We start from the raw sequence: 15,723 nt of genomic DNA, 5'->3' as shown, positions 1-15,723 counted from the left end.
AATCCAGAGAGGCCCAGGGAGGGAGCATGGGGTGGGGGGTGCCCCACCGGGGATGAGCCAGCATCAGGGCCTGGGCCAGGGAAAGACACACAGCCAAGCACAGTAGGGGGCAGGGGTTACCTTTAATGCTGAATTTTGTGCTGAATCCCCCATGATGCCCTGTCCCTGAGTATCCCTGCCCACCCTCCCCCTACTGCAGGGTGGGCACAGGGCCCCACCCCCTGGGGTACAAAGGAATAAATTAAATGTTCCCCCCTCCCCCCTTCCCCAATAAATAGAGTATCCTGCCCAGGGCCACCCCTGCCTTGTGGCCTGGTGGGCTGGGGTGGGACCTGGGGGGCTACATTCATGGCTGCCCAGGCGGGCGGCAGTGGGCAGGCCTCAGTGGGAGCTGTGGGCCCCACACAGGGGCACTGTGCTATCCTGGCTCTGCCCTTCCATGTCCATGTCCAGGAGTGTGGGCTGCATGCCAGGGGGCCCGGGGCTCTCGGGAGTGTCCGGCCTGCTGGGAGGCGAGATGCTGAGTGTCCGGCCGAAGGAGACCAGTTTCCAGGGGTCCAGGCGGGGGCGGCTGGCAGCCGGCCGGGGTCTTGGGGCGAAGGTCAGGGTGGTGGGGCGGCCAGGGAACTCGGGGGGCCGCCGGCGGGTGGGGAACAGGGCCTGGGGGTCGGGTAGGCGGGGGAAGTCCAGGGGATCTTGAGGGCCTGGTAAGAGAGGATCAGATGAGGTGTGTGGGTGGGGCAGAGGGTGGCACTGAAGAGCCGGGGGCATTGACATGAAAACTGGAATTTCTGACTTCTCTTGAAAAATCTGCTGAAGACAAAGCCCTCATGCCTCCCAACTCCCCTACACTGGGCTAGGGTCAGGAAGACAGAGCTCAGACATGACACCATCTCTGAGTGGGGATAACAGCACCTCTCCACATAGGTGAGGAGTAAATCAAATGATGATGGTAATGATAAAAGAGTAGCTCAGTACCTGATAGGAGGTACTTAACTCCTATCTGTTCCAGTCATCTTTGTCAGGTTAATAAAGGCATAGAGAACAGGGCCTGGCACATGCGAATTAGCTATAGCTATTATGTTAGCTGTCGTTATTCTTGCTGTCATTAATGTCACTTGCCTGGCCCCTGTGGGCCTGCAGAGTTCGCCACCCCTGCTTCATCCTGTCTCTCAATCACTGGGGAACCCACGATGCCTCCAGCAGTGAGGGCCAGGGGCACTGCCCCTTCCTCCTCACGCAGGGCAGGGGGTGGCTGCCTTGGCACCTTGGGGGTGGCCGCGGGCTGGGACATTGGACCTCGGCAGGGGCAGGGGCGAGGGCTGTGTTCTGCCCTGGGCATGGGAGCCTCACTCACCAGGGCTGGGGCCCATGGGCTCAGGTGTCCCCCGCTGTCCCAGCGCCCCATCCGACGGCGTCCGCCGGTGCCCACGGCTCACGGCGCGCGCGGCCGTGACGTGGGTGGGCGTCAGCGACTGGCGGGGGTCCTTCTTGAAGCTCTCCAGCTCCAGGTCCACCAGGGGGTTGGTGCTGGGCGGGGGCGCGGGCGGGGAAGGCGGCGGGGAGGGCGCAGCCGGCGCAGCCTCGTCGCTGTCTGAGCGCAGAAGCGAACGCGTGGAGTTGCAGTCGGACACAGACGACAGCGACACGAGGGTGGCTGAGGGCGCCAGGCCCAGGCCGGGGGTGGAGTCATCGCGGCGGCCAGGGGAGCGCGCAGGCGGGCTGAGGCCCCGCGGGAAGCGGCCCGCGCGCGGGAAGAAGAGGCCGTCGAGCCAGCGCCGCTGCTCCTCACCGTCGGCCGCGCGCGCCTCCGCCACGTCGGCGCCCAGGCCCACGGCGCCCAGCAGGGTGGCGCAGCCCAGCAGCGCAAGCTCACAGCGCCGCCGGGTGCCGGGCGTGGGCCGCGCGGAGCCCGCAGGTGCCCCCGGGGAGGGCTCAGTGGGCAGCGGCACCGCGAGGTAGGCCGGGGTGCTGTGGGGCGAGGAGGGCCCGCTGCTGCCTCCGTCGGCGTCCGTGAACTCCTCTGCAACCGGGAGAGGGCCAGCACTCGACTCCCTCCGGGTGGCTCCCGGCCCGGGACTTCCGGGGACTTAGAGGCAGGGACTCCCCCAATGACCCCTCCAACAGTGAGACCACCAAGTCCACTAAGTATGGTTCTCGAATCCGGCTCCCTTCAAAGCTCCGGTCCCTGGGAGTGACGCCCATACCTTTCCAGGAATGTCTGTCCCCCTTTAAAGAAATGCCTCCTACCCTCTGGCCCAGTGAAATCCAGCTCCCTCCCCACAACCCAGCGGAATGGTAACCGCTTTGTCTTGGGTTAGGGTCCCCTTAGGCCAGGGAATGTCCCCTCCCCTCCCCTTTGAAAGCACCCTCCTTTTCTTACCCATCTCATTGAGGCTGGCGAAGCCTGGAGCCATGGGGGTGTGTTTGGGGGACTTGCCCAGGTTGGGGGCACTTGATGACCACTGTTTGCTTCCTTCCCCCAGGGCCTTCAGCCTGCAGGGGGATCCAAAGATGGGGGATGGTTCGCCGGCCTCTGGTGGACATGGGCCTGGGAGCGGGGCGTGGGGTAGGTCCAGCCGCCAATACCTCTCCTCTCCTCCAACCCGCTCCTTCTGCAGGGTGGTGCTGGGACCCCAGGTCCGGCCCTTCTTCTTGCCTCCAACCAGTTCTTCCTTCTTTGGGGGCCCACTGCGGCCCCATGTCCCACTGCCACCACTGCTGCTGCCACTGCTGCTGCCACCACCACTGTCCACAGGAGTCACTGGGTCGAGAGAAGACACTTGGTTACTGGGTCTTGGAGAGTCTGTCCCCACTGGGCTCCCAGCCTCTTTCTGCCCACCTCAGATTCATCTTCCACCTGGAAACCCAAGGGATCTTGAATTCTAACTCCAATCATGACCTTTCCCTGCTCTAAATCCTTCCATAGTGCCCCAGCGTTGTCAGGACAACAGTAAAGCTCTTCAGCCTGGCATTGGAGGCCCTGCATGTTACTCCTAGCTGACTTCCTCAGCCTCAGCTCCTATCACTTTAATTATACATTCATTCCCAAATGTTTACTGAGAGCCTGCTCTGTGCCAAGCCCTGTGGCAGGTGCTGAGAAGACAGCAGTGGACAAAGCAGACAAACTCCCCTGCCCTGGGAATTGACATTTCAGTGGGTGAAGATAGACGAACAGCAAGACTCACACTGGGTAAATCATCTGTGCAGGTGTTAGAAGGTGGTACGTGCTGTGGGAACTATGAAGCAGGCAAGGGGTTTGGAGGTTAGGGAAGGCTTCACATGGGAGGAAGACAAATCTGAGCAAAGACTTGAGGAGGTGAGGGAGTGAGTCATGTAGATACAAGGGAGAGGAGCATTTCAGGCAGAGGGAACAGCCAGTGCCAAGGCCCTGCGGCTGGACAGTCCAGAGAGTACACAGAACAGCCAGGAGGCCAGCGTGGAGGGGAGGGAGGGAAGGAGGGAGAGAGAGAGAGTTGGGGTACACAGGCAGAGGGCATAGTGCCCTGGTTGGGACCCCATGTCTACAGGTTCCCAAGTGGAGGCTTTCACACTTCTATGCCTTTGCATAGGCTGTTCCCTTCACTGGGAATTCTGTTCCATTTCAGTCCCTTTCTGGGCCTGGTTGGCTGTATGCCGTTCAAGCTCTGGAGCAGTTTGTTCCCTGGGGAGTCACTGTGCTGTCTTCTCTGTTCCTATCACTTTGAACGCACCCTGATAGCAGTACTGACTACCACTGAATGGTCATTGTTTGTCTTTGCGTCCCTCATGAGAATGAATCTCCCAGCCTTGTACAAATCTGGGGCCCAAACCGAGGTCAATAAAGGTCAGTGCAGGGGGAGAGTGTGCAGGGCAAGGCTGGGGGCGAGTGATGGGGCAGAACAGACTTGGGACTCAGCCCTGTATCCTTCAACTCATCAGCAAACCCCAAGAGCTGCACCTCTGCCAGGCAGCCCCGACTGCGGCCATCTCCCTCTCCAGCCTCCAAGGCCCTACCCTGGTCCAGCCTCCATTATCTAACTTGTCTCCCACCCTTACTCCTGTCGTCCTACCATCAAGAGGGAAAGGTACGTTTTATCACATCACTGCCTTGCTCACAGCCCTCCACAGGCTCATCCATCACCTTTAAAAACAATCCAGACTCCTTATCCCGGCTCTCAAGCACTGGCGCAATCTTTCCCCTGCTGAACCCCTGACCACAAACACTGCTCTGCCTCCCATTTGTTCCACTTCAGCCAAGTTGGCCTTTGGGCTTATAAACATGCCATGCTTGTTCCCACCGCCAGGCCCTTGCGGTTCTCTCTGACAGGGACACTCTTCCTTTAGATCGCCATTTGTCTCGCCTCTCTTACCACACAGGTCCCTGCTCAGACCCCAGCTCCTCAGACAGGCCTTCCTAATGTCAACTCTTCTCTTTTATTCCCTTCCCTGATTTCCTTTATAGTGCTTGTCCCTCCAGGAAATTATCCTGCTTATGGACTTATTTATTGTCTGACGCCCCAATTGGAATGGGGGGGGGGATCCTGCCTGGCTCGTTCCCTGCTGATCCTCTGGCTTGGTGCATGGTACGTGCTCAGAGAAGTTTGTTGATGGACTGGTCAGGGCCGAGGGAGATACTCACGGCGAATGGCCCTCAGCCGGGGGATGATGCTGGGGCTTGCAGGGGGGCTGGTCCCATCCGATCCTTTCCGCTTGTCCAGGGTTGGAGAGGCCTGGACAGTGATCTTATGCTCGAAGCCTGCAAAACAGAGAGCCTTTCCTAAGTAAACGGTTCCATGGGTAACCAGCGACGTGCTCTTTATAGACATATAGGAGGAATGCCACCACTTTGCACCCCTTAATGCAGTGGTTCTTAAAGTGCAGTCCCCAGGCTGGCAGCATCAACATCAAGTGGAAACCTCTGGGAAATGCACGTTCTTGGGCCCTCCCTGACTCAGCAGCTCTGGGATGAGGTGTGGCGATCTAACTGCGGTGGAAGCAGTCCTCCAGGTACCTCTGACGCACGCTCAGGTCCGAGAGCTGCTGCCCTAGCTAAGGACCTAGGCCTGAGTGTCCACTCTGGTGGCCTTTAGCCGCATGTGGCCACTGAGCACTTGAAATGTGGCTTGTGCACCTGAGCTGGAGGGTTTTACCTTTATTTATTTGACTGCAATTAAGTTTACCTTTAAAGATGGTTACGCAGTTCAGTCACTGAAAACATTTAAGCATGTTTGGAACAACGTGGGTGTATGAATCTACTTTTTCAACTGTAAATTTTATGGAATCTAAATGTAGTCAAGTATTTTTGATGAAAATTTGGCAGATTGAACTGTGCTGTAAATATAAAAGACACTGGATTTCAAAGATTTAGTGTGGAAAAAAGAAGTAACTATCTCGTTAACAATTTTTTGGGGGGTATTGATTACATGTGAAACCATAGTATTTTGGAGATACTGGGTTAAGTAAAAATACATTATAAGAATTAATTTCACCTGTTTCTTCCCCCCTTTTAATAAAGCTACTAGAAAATTTAAAAGTACACATGCAGTTTGCACTGTATTTGCACAGGCTGGTGCTGTTCTAGGCACCGCTCTACGGCTATGACATCAGAGAGAGACAGCCAGTGTGAGGGGCCGCTGACATTCCCTAGGACGCAAGTCTTTGCCAAAAGCAACAACAACAAAATCAAACCTGACACTGAAACTGATTAAGCCTAGAAATCCACGTGAAACTTGTTTTTCTGTAGTTCAAAAATGACCAAACACCAGCAATTTTACATGGTCTAACCTAATACCCATTTATAGGAAAGTCTGGGGACACAGGGACATGTGAAGTGGTACCAGGGAGATGCAAACAGCAAAATCCAGACTGCAGGAAATGCTACAGGATAAATGACGTATCCTCAACACATTTTTAGTAAGGGGGGGAAGGAGACAGATTAAAAAATATTAAGCAAATAGTTGGGAGATAAAACTATAAAGAAAAGTAAGGAAGTGATTGTCCTGAAAGTCAAGACAGGGCTTACTTTTAGGGGGTGACGGGGCTGGAGGGGGCATGTGAAGAGCAATTGGGTGGCTATCGGTGCTTTCATGGGCTGATTATGCTAACTAGTTAAGCTGTACAGTTGTCTGGTTGTTTTCTGTGTGTGTGATATATTCAGTAATTAAAAAGTTAAAAACAAAAAGAAAGGAAGCGATAAAGCCCGGGTTAGGAATGCTCAAGGGGCGGGGCGGGTACCGGAGGGCAGGCTGATGTGGCTGCCGCCTTCCCGCAGCTTGAGCAGGCGGCTGCGTTTGAAGTTGCCCTTGCGTTTGCGGACGCGGGGCTTCTCCTGGCTCAGCTGGCACATGAGCAGGTGCAGCTCCCGCTCCACGATGTCCATCTCGCGCTCTGCCAGCTCCTGCTCGCGCCGCCGCAGCTGCTCCTCCTGGAAGCGCTGCTCCTGCGCTGCCCGCAGCAGCTCCTCCTCCCGGCTTCGGAGCTCCTGGAGAGGAGACAGGTGGCTTGGGGCGAGGGGCTTAGCTTTTCCGCCGCTGGGGTGGACCCATGTCTGGTTGGGGTCCTGCACAGGGGCGTCCTGTTGTGGGGCAAACTGGGGGGCACAATCCAACTCACACTTCACTAGCCAAGCTGGGTGCCAGGGCAGGGGACTGTGTAAGCCCAAGGAAAGGGTGCCTTTTTCTCTTTGATTTTTCATTTTTTAACTCTTCAATTTGGAAAACTTCAAACACCCTCGAAAGCAGAGAGACAATAGTGCGCCTCCCTGGTACCTATCACCCAACAATTATCTATATACTTTGCGAATCTTTTTTCATATGTCCTCTTCCTATTCTCCTCTGCCCCTCTCATTTTGCTGTAGTACTGTGAAACCAACTGCGGCTGACACACAGTATCACTTGTAAGTGCTTCAGTGCAGGGTACCTTTTTCTAACTAATCCACCAGCAGGAGGCCGTCTTTTCTTAATATGCAGAAAACGCTCCCATGGCCCTGCATGGACCCAAAGACCTGGGCTCAGGGGAAAGACCCCACCCAATATCAGAACTCAGGGATCTTCCTCCATCCCTCCCACCTTTCCCCATCTTCACCTTCTCTTTGGTCCGGAGGTCGTCGAACATATGCTGAATCTCCAGCTTCCAGTCTTCCTGCAGCGAGTGGAAGGACTCCAGTGGCATCTGGAACAAGGCTGACTGTTCGATGACTTCAAGCTGCTTCAGGATGCTGCCGAAATCTGGCCGCCCATGGGGGTCTGGGTCCCAGCATTCTGGGGTGGGAGTGGAGAAGTCAGTGGCCATGCTCTGGGGCATCAGCCGTCTCCGTGGAAGGCAGGACTTCAAGGGACAAAGAGCCTCCATGGCGTCAAGGGGAAGGGATTCAAAGCCAAATTCCTGGCAAATTTTACTTGGTGAAACTCTGAGAAAGAAACCCATGGACCTGCTCCCTGACCGGTGGTAGAATTGGGGATCAGGGAGGAATTCCAGGGCTAGTGAATACTAACAGGTTGCCCTCAGAGCTATGGGCCTGCCCAGAGCAAGGGTCTGGGGCCACAGAGCCAACTTTGGGGGAGACTGTTCATGGTCCAGCCCCTCCTCCCTCACTCCTGGGCCCACTGGTAAGAATGGGTGTAAAGGGGCAAGGTCTGCGCCCAAGGGCCCCTGCCACCCCAAGCTGAGCCTACCCTCTCCACAGGGCCCTGGCTCACCCTCTAGTAGGCGGGCAAAGGGCTCGGGGCAGGTGGAAGGGATGGGCAGCGTCAGCTTGTTCATAGCCACACCATATGCCACGGCCAAGGCGTCGATTTCACGGTAGGGGACCTCACCCGTCAGCAGCTCCCAGAGAAGCACCCCGAAGCTGCAGGTGGCGGAGAGGGAGAGGTGATGCTGCAGCCCACCCCAATCCTGACCTACATCCCAGCCCTGCATCTGGTCCCACGGTCAGCCTCCCTCACCCCAACACCCAGCCCTGGCCAATGAGGCCCCGAGAACCTGATTTGACCTCCACTGGCCTGATCGCAAATATTTGTAGTGGGGTTGCTCTCTGATGTCTCCCCTTTGCTCTCTCTTCCCCTGCCCCTGCCTGAAAACCTTCAGTGGGTCTCCTGTGCCCACTGGGAAAATCCACCCTTCTTAGCCCTGACCTTTGATGACCCCTGAAGCCTCACCTCTAAGCACTCTCAGCCTCCATACCAACCCCAGCTTCATGTTGCAGTCACATTGAAGGGTTGAACAAGCTCTGTTCTTCCTAACCTCTAGCCTTTGCACATGCTATTCCCTTTGTCAAGAACACTCTTCCCTTTGTGCCTAACCTTCTCTTAAGTCTCAATTCAGGTGTTCCTCTGCCAGGGAGCCTTCCTTGATTTCACAGTCTCCAAAACTGGGTCAGAAGCCCCTCTTCTATGTTCCCACAGAACCCTCAGCACTTACCTCTAAAAACAAGTTGACACTCCTTAACATTTATAAAGCACTTCCTCCAGCTCAGCACTGTGAGGCAGAAAGCATTGGCACGACCCCCATCTCATCTGATGAGCAGCTGCAGGCCCAGAGAGATTAGGCTGCCTGCCTATGACCACACAGCTAGTAAGTGGTGGAGCCACACTCAGGTCTGCCCGATGCCCATGACAGTGTCCTTAGGGCTACACAACACGACAGCTTGCAGCACTGTGCTAGGGTCACCTGCGTGTTTACATTCTCCAGTTAACTATGCTCCTTCTGAATCCTGATCACCACGTGCAGTAGAACCCATGCTGCCCCATATCCACACATACATTCATTCAGCATATACCTATTAACTGTCCACCATGTGCCAGACACCGCTCTAGGCAATGGAATAAGACAGATGTAACCCCTGCCTTCATGCAGCTGACAGCCCCCCTCCATCCTCAGTGATGGCGCTGGTGAATTTGAACCCGGCATGTGCTGCCCGAAATAATTTTCCATCCTCCTTTGCAGCTGTGCACACCCATGACAAGTGCCCTGGCCAGCAGGATGTAGGAGGGTGTGTAGTGTGCAACTAACTTCCCGAAGTGTCCTGAAAGCAAAAGCTTTAGTGTTTATTTTGGGGTTTCTGTTCCTTGCTGCTGAAATATGACTGCCAAATGTCTGGGACCACAAATGGACACCTGATGTGAAGCCAGTCAGGACTTGCCCCTAAGGGCTGCACTGCTCTAGTTGACTTCCTGTCTGACCTGTCTGCCTAAAAACCATGACTTTGCTGGCTGGTCCATCTGGAGCCTCAGCTGGGAATGACCTGGGTTTGGTTCTCATCCAGTAGAAGGCCCTGGAAGAGTTTTGCTGCATCAGGTCTTGCTGGCGATGGGAACAGCCTCTTCATTGGCCTGCGGCCCCCACTCCTTCCCCTACAACCCATCCTTTACCCTGCAGCTGGAGGGAGCTTTTGCAGTGCTGCCTCAGATCTTGTCCTTCATAAACGCCTCTAATGGCTTTCCACTGCACTTAGAATAACACGAGTCCGTTGCTTCCTTTGCCGGCCCTCTAGCTCTCTCTCCTACATCATTTCCTACCACTTTCCTCCTTGCCTGCTCCAGCCAGCCACATGGGCCATTGTAGCTGTTTCCAGAACATACTGAGCTTGTTCTCACCTCAGTACCTCCTTTGTGCAAGCTGTTCCTTCTGCCTGGGAAGATCTTCCCCCAAATTCTCCATGGCTGGCTCCTTGTCATCTACAACCCAGCTCAAGTATCGCTTCTCAGAAAAGCCTTCTGCAAAGCTGTCTTCCAACCCTCAGAGCGCTTTCCCATCAACCTCCTGGCTTGTAACACTATCTAATACTTTTTCTTTTGGTGGATTAACTTATCTTTTAAAAATAATTTTACAATTTTCTTAAAACAGCCCTTTCAGCTTCTTGTGTACTTATTATCCCTGCAAACAGGGACGTTTCTATTTTTATTTACTGCTGTATCCCTAGCACCTGGCACAGTTGGATGAATGAATGAATGGTTGCCTTAAGGGCCTCAATTTCCTGTTTGACAAGGGGGGGCAGTGTACTGGATGGTGTCTGAGGGGCCTTAGTGCTGACGTCCTATCTCTGCATCTTTGGAATTGTTACTGTCATCCAAGCCCTCCTCAGCGGCCACTTCTGGTAGCAGAGCAGACACCTGCTTTGGCGCCGGTCTAAAGGTCTCCCCTTGCTGGCAGGGCACTCTGCGAGGCCCAGGTCCTGGCATTAATAGGAAACTGTCCCTCCCACTCTGCCCTCATCCCCGCCTCCCTCCCCCATTTCCAGGAAGCTTCCCCGGCCCCACCATCAGCACCTCCAGATGTCGCTGCTTTTGGAGAAGAGGGAGAGACGGATAACCTCCGGGGCCATCCAGGCGTAGGTCCCCGCGGCACTCATTTTGGTAGTCTTGTGCCACTCACGGGCGAGACCGAAGTCCGTGATCTTGAGCACCGTGTCTGCGAGGTTGTGATTCTCGATGGCCTCCAGAATAAGGACTGTGGGGTAGGAAGAAAGGTGGGTCACCCCAGACCTGCTAGGGTACAGACCCATGTCCTGCCCCTTGCCTCAGCTGGAATTTCCTACTTGTTCTCTCCCCCTACTTTGAGTTGTCCCCCTCTGAAGCAGCTCCTTTCCTGGCCTGGAATACCATGAACCCTTTCATGCAGGTCTAACTTCAGGCTCCCACTAGCAGGAGGGAGCTCTCCTATATCCTCTGCCCTCCTGACTGCCACTTAGGTTCTGGGGGGCTTAGTGGAAGATCGATGGCCAGGGACTTGGTTCTCCTTGGTCCAGGCCTTGAGTTCCCAACCTCCCCAGAAGTGGGAACTATAAACCATGAGAGAAGGGATGAACGGGGCTTCCTTTGTCTGTCATCTCCTGTGGATACAGCATTCATGGCCCCCATTCTACTCCTTTCTGTGGCGCACTTTACCATGTAACTTTCTAGGTCTTTCCACTAAAGAGGCAGAGTGCATTTCCCTGTCCTTTATTGTGGGTTGGCTATATGACTTGCCTTGGCCAATAGCATGAGGCAGAAGTGATAGAATGCCAGTTCCAAGCCTGTGCCTTAAGAGGCCTCACGTGCCTGCTTGCCCTCTTGCACTTCTGCCATCACCAAGAGAATGTGCCTTGGCTAGCCTGATGGGCCCAGGAGGATGACACACTTGGAGCAAAGTCTCTCCAGCTAAACCCAGCCTAAATCAGTTCACCCTCCAGCTGGGCTGCAAATGTATGAGCAGTAACAAATGACACGGAGTTTGAAGAAACCGAGTTTTGGGGGTGGTTTGTTATACAACCATAAGTATTCTGACAAAATCTCACTGATGTAGCCCCCAAGCCTATTGAATGGTTCCAACTTACTTGCTACCTATGGTCATTACTAACAATAATAATCACGGTAGGCACAGTGCTAAGTCCTTTACATGAATTAACTAGCAATCAACCTATTTTGTTGACTAGCAAACTGAGGTTCAGAGAGATGAGGTCCCTTGTATAAGATCACACAGCTTGAAAATGCTGGAGCAAAGATGTGGACTAGATCTGTCATCAAGCCCAATCTTTTAACTGCTATGATAGTCTACTACCTTCTATCAAAAAAAAAAGGCCCCAAAGTGTACAGTGTCCTGCCTGGGTTTGAATCCCAGCCCTGCCACTTATTAGCTGCATAACCTTGTAAATTTACTTTATCTTTCTTAACACTAAGATTTCTCCTCTGTTAAATGCGGATGATAAAAGTATTTACCTTACAGGGCTGTAGTAAACATTTATTTCCTGAAGCAACAGTAGATCCTTTTAAAAGCATTAGATATTATTATTAGTGTGTGATGTTGCCATAATTCTTCCTTATTTCTCTACTTTTATCTTTGACCATTCCTGGCTACTTCTCCAGTCACAATAATAATGAGGTAATTCCTCTATCGTGCCCATTTGGCAGATGAAGAAACTGAGGGCTAGTGAGATCAGTACATCACCCAGGGCCATGTTGGTAATCTTGTCCATTCTCCAAAGCCTGACTCAAATGCCACCTCCTCCTGGAAGCCTCCTGTGACTCTTAGCCTATGACTCGACCTCCCAGAAGTCCTCCCTTTTAGGGTCCCCACCTCTCCTGTTTGTGGAGTGACCTTGTGACAGAGGTAACACTTCCATGGTCTTATACTTTATTTCTATATCTCTTAGGCTGGGCCTAAATCAGTTTCCTTTAAAATATGTCTGATCATGTCATCCTCTGCTTGAAATTCTCTAATGGCCTCCACTGCACTGAACAAAATGCCCAAGGTACTCACCATAGCCCCCAAGGTCAATGTGATCCGGCCCCTGGCTACCTTTCTGACCTCATCTCCTTCTATCTCTGCCTCACTCCTACTCTTACAACCCCTCTGGTTTCCTTGCTGTTTCTCCAACAAGACATGCTCATTCCCACCTCACATCCTTTGCCCTGCCCACATGTTTGTAAGGCTGCGTCCTCTTTGTTCAGATCTCTACTCAAATGTTGCCTTCCCTGACCATCTGGTGTAAGAGCTCTCTCTTGCCCCATCCTTAATCTGCTTCGTTTCCTTCAGAGCCCCTGATACTCTCTGGAAATTTTGTTATCTATGTAAATATCAGTCATCTATTTCTGTTCACTAGGCTGTGACTTCCTTAAGCAGGGAACCTTGTGTTGTTCCCTTCTATAATCCCAGAGCCTCAGACAATGCCCAGTTACTTAATTTGCTTAAGAATTATTGGTTGAATGAACCAATGAATGAATGACATCAGATGAGGTGCTCCTTAGGGAAGGAGGACTGGGGAAGCTGTGCTGTGCAGGCCGTGTCCTCTGTCTCAGGCACAGAGCAGTTCCATCGCCCGAGCAGGAAGCCCTGGCCTAGAGTCCCACCAACCCTTTGTCCAGGTGGCACTAGCTACAGAAAAACTTGGGGGAGTGGAAGCAGTGTCCTTATACCCCACCTGCAGGCTGTGAATCAGCCGGGGTGAGGAAGAGCAGAGAAGGGGCCCCAGCCTTTGAGAGGCGCATGCGGTAGTCCTTCCTCCAGTATTTCAGATGAGTTAGAACACGAGCATCTATAAAATCAGGGACCACCTGTGTCTGTCTTGCTCCAGTCTGCAGCCCTGGTTCAGGGCTTGGTATGCCTCGGACACTTGGTAGCTCTCTGTGGAGTATACAAATGCCAGGCCTGGGAAGGAAGACACCCCTCTGTTTTAGGTGGTGATGGGGGCAGAGCAAAAAACTTATTAAAATAGTGGGATGGATTCAAACAATTGTCAAGATGTAGACTTGACAGGCATCAGAAATAGATGTGATGTGAGGGCTGAGGGCAAAGGGGAGCCCCTCACATTTTACTGAGGGCAGGGAATGTGCTGGTCTCATTCGCCATCGATCCTTCTAGCTTAACACATGATCTGGCCCAGTAATGAAAGGAAGTGAGATGGGGCAGAGGAAGGACAGGAGAGCCAGGAAGGCAGGATTTTCCCCTCTGTGTCCTTAAGGGTCTGGCACACCATGGGAGTTCCAGAAATATCTGGGGAATAAATGAAATCCCTAGTTTGCGAGTACCATTAGGGCCAAAACCATGGACATCCTGGTCCCTGTTTGGCTTCTACTTAACAGGTTCTCCATTAATATTTGCTGACATCGTGAAAAGCTCCTTGATCTAGATGTGGGTTCTGGAGAACCTTCCCTTCTACCCGGTCCCAGCCCTCATTCAACAACCAGTCAGCTTTTGAGAATCTGTAATAAGCCCAGTAGCCTGCAAGCTTTTACATAAGGCACGTCCCTTTTCCTCCTCCCTCATCTTTTCCAGTTTGCCTTTGCCAGCTGGGGCAGAGGCCTGGGAGGACTCCAGCAAGTCGTTCTCAACTGGGGGCAATTTTGCCCTCCCAGGGGACATTTGGCAATGTCTGGAGACAGTTTTGCTTATCATAACTGGAGATGGGGCAGGGAACGCTAATGGCATCTGGTGGGTAGAGGCCAGGATGCTGTGATAAAACCTACAACACACAGGAAGCCCTCTGCCATCACCCCGCCCCACATCAACAGTGCCACGGTTGAGAAACCCTCACTCCAGGCCAAGTCTCTTCCTGGTGGACTCTGGGGTCCTGGTTGAACAGGGAGCACCATGAGGGCAGGCACTGTATCTGCTCTGTTCATGCTGGGAAGGCACAGGCTGTCACAGTGTTCATGGGCACATATTTATTGAGCTACTGTGACCCTGAAGCCTGGGAGGCAGGTAGGTAGTCCTTTAACCTTTCTGAGCCACCCTTTCCTCCCTTAATGGGCCAAGGCTTGCCTCACCCAGCCCTGAAGGGATTACTGCCCCTTCTTGCCCCAGGCAGGATCTTCTGGGGTCCCCATTTCCCACCACCTAGGCTTGGCCTTACAGGGTTCTGTGGCAGCAAGTTTTTGGGGAAAGACACCACTTACTGTTGATGGACTTGAGGTCCCGGTGGATGATGGGCACAGGGGCATCACTGTGTAGGTAGTTCATGCCCCGGGCCACCTGCACAGCCCAGTTGACCAGCACGTGAGGGGGCACCCGGCGACCCGCCAGCACCCTGCTCAGTGAGCCCCCCCTGGCATATTCCATCACCAGGCAGAGGTGTGGGGGGCTGAGGCAGGCGCCCCTGAGGGCAATGATGTTGGGGTGATGCAGGGCTCCGAAGAGCCGGGCCTCCTGGCGCACCTGCTCTGCTGTCACTGCCGGGTCCCGCTCAGGGTCCAGCCGGGCAGCCTTGACCGCCACCTCCTCGCCGCGCCACAGGGCCCGATAGACCTTGCCAAAGCCCCCTACACCGATGATCTCCTCTAGCTGTAGCTCGTGGAAGGGAATCTCTTGGGGCAGCTGGAGGCCCGCCGGGGCGGCTGGGGCGCTGGGAGCCACGTAGTTGCTGGGGAAGACGCCCACGCGGCCGCTGGGTAGCTGCCCGGTCCACCAGCCCTCGTCGCCCGACACGGCACAGTCCTGGGAAAGCACCTGGACGCGGTCGCCCCTCCGCAGGGTCAGCTCCTCGTCGCCCGCCGCCTCGTAGTCGAACACCGCGGTCCAGACGGGCCCCGCGGGGTTGGCGCCCCACTCCTTGGCGGCCGCGCCTCCCTCCTCCTCCATGGGGGAGGGGCGGGGGCTGCTGGAGGCCGCTCTACACAGGCTGCCCGCGGGGTGCGGAGGGCGGGCCCCGGCGGACAGGATGGGGGGCAGTCCCTGTGGGTTGTAGGGGGTTCCTGGGGGCCATAGCTGGGGGACCCTCCGCAGGAGCAGGAAACAGCTGCTTTACAAGGGCAGGGTCGTCCGCTCTGATTCAGCTGTCCAGGCGGGGCGAGGTGGGGGGAGGGCGGCGGGTTCACCTGTACCCCCCAAATGTCAGAGAGCTAAGGAGGCCTGGCCGCCCAGATCCCGAGTTCTTGCCGGGGCCCGCCGGTGGGGGACGAGGGCGAGGGCAACAGGCAGCCCCCTTCCCCGCGCCTCTCACCCCGCGCAGCTCCACCGGCGGCCCCCGGCTCCGCATCCCGGTACACGATCGCCGGGCGGGACAGGGGCGTTGGGGCCCCGGGGGCGCCCGCCCCGGGACGGGGTGGAGCGCCCCTCGGCCTCCTCACGGGCGGGGCGGCGGGGCGACCCCCATCCTCTGCACCGGCCTCCGGGTCGGCCACAGCCCCTGCCCCCGCCCGTGCCGCTTCCCGGGGCCGCCGGCGGTGGCTGAGTGACGTGCTCGCAGCCGCCGCCGCGGTGCCGCCTGGGAGTTGTAGTCTCCGGCTGCGCGGGGTCGAGGCTAGCCCCAGTCCCCTAGCCCCCCGAGCC

The 15,723-nt window shown here is 55.1% G+C and overlaps 1 protein-coding gene across 1 annotated transcript; it reads right to left on the bottom strand.

The window, feature by feature from the left end:
- Positions 1 to 102: 102 nt before the first annotated feature.
- MAP3K10 (mitogen-activated protein kinase kinase kinase 10) lies at positions 103 to 15,599 on the bottom strand. The gene is made up of 10 exons (XM_081032401.1): positions 14,352 to 15,599; positions 10,248 to 10,428; positions 7,680 to 7,828; positions 7,066 to 7,241; positions 6,217 to 6,463; positions 4,622 to 4,738; positions 2,590 to 2,764; positions 2,384 to 2,496; positions 1,358 to 2,023; positions 103 to 704 (listed from the first exon to the last, which is right to left on the bottom strand). Exons 1-10 carry the CDS (start codon positions 15,031 to 15,033, stop codon positions 382 to 384), a joined length of 2,829 nt encoding a protein of 942 aa, XP_080888527.1. The 5' UTR covers positions 15,034 to 15,599; the 3' UTR covers positions 103 to 381.
- Positions 15,600 to 15,723: the final 124 nt, after the last annotated feature.

This window comes from Rhinolophus hipposideros, assembly GCF_964194185.1.
Source record: "Rhinolophus hipposideros genome assembly, chromosome: 21".
Lineage (NCBI taxonomy): Eukaryota > Metazoa > Chordata > Mammalia > Chiroptera > Rhinolophidae > Rhinolophus > Rhinolophus hipposideros.
Note: the sequence above shows the minus strand (reverse complement) of the source record. Positions and strands in the feature narration are given on the sequence as shown.

What these genes read in the sequence shown, in the direction of transcription:
- MAP3K10 (XM_081032401.1), bottom strand. Translation starts at nt 15,033, where the DNA reads ATGGAGGAGGAGGGAGGCGCGGCCGCCAAGGAGTGGGGCGCCAACCCC. An exon ending in CTTTGCCCGCCTACTAGAGG is followed by an intron (nt 7,242 to 7,679) that starts GTGAGCCAGGGC and finishes CTCCCACCCCAG; the next exon opens with AATGCTGGGACCCAGACCCC. An exon ending in CGCCAGCCTCAATGAGATGG is followed by an intron (nt 2,024 to 2,383) that starts GTAAGAAAAGGA and finishes TCCCGGTTGCAG; the next exon opens with AGGAGTTCACGGACGCCGAC.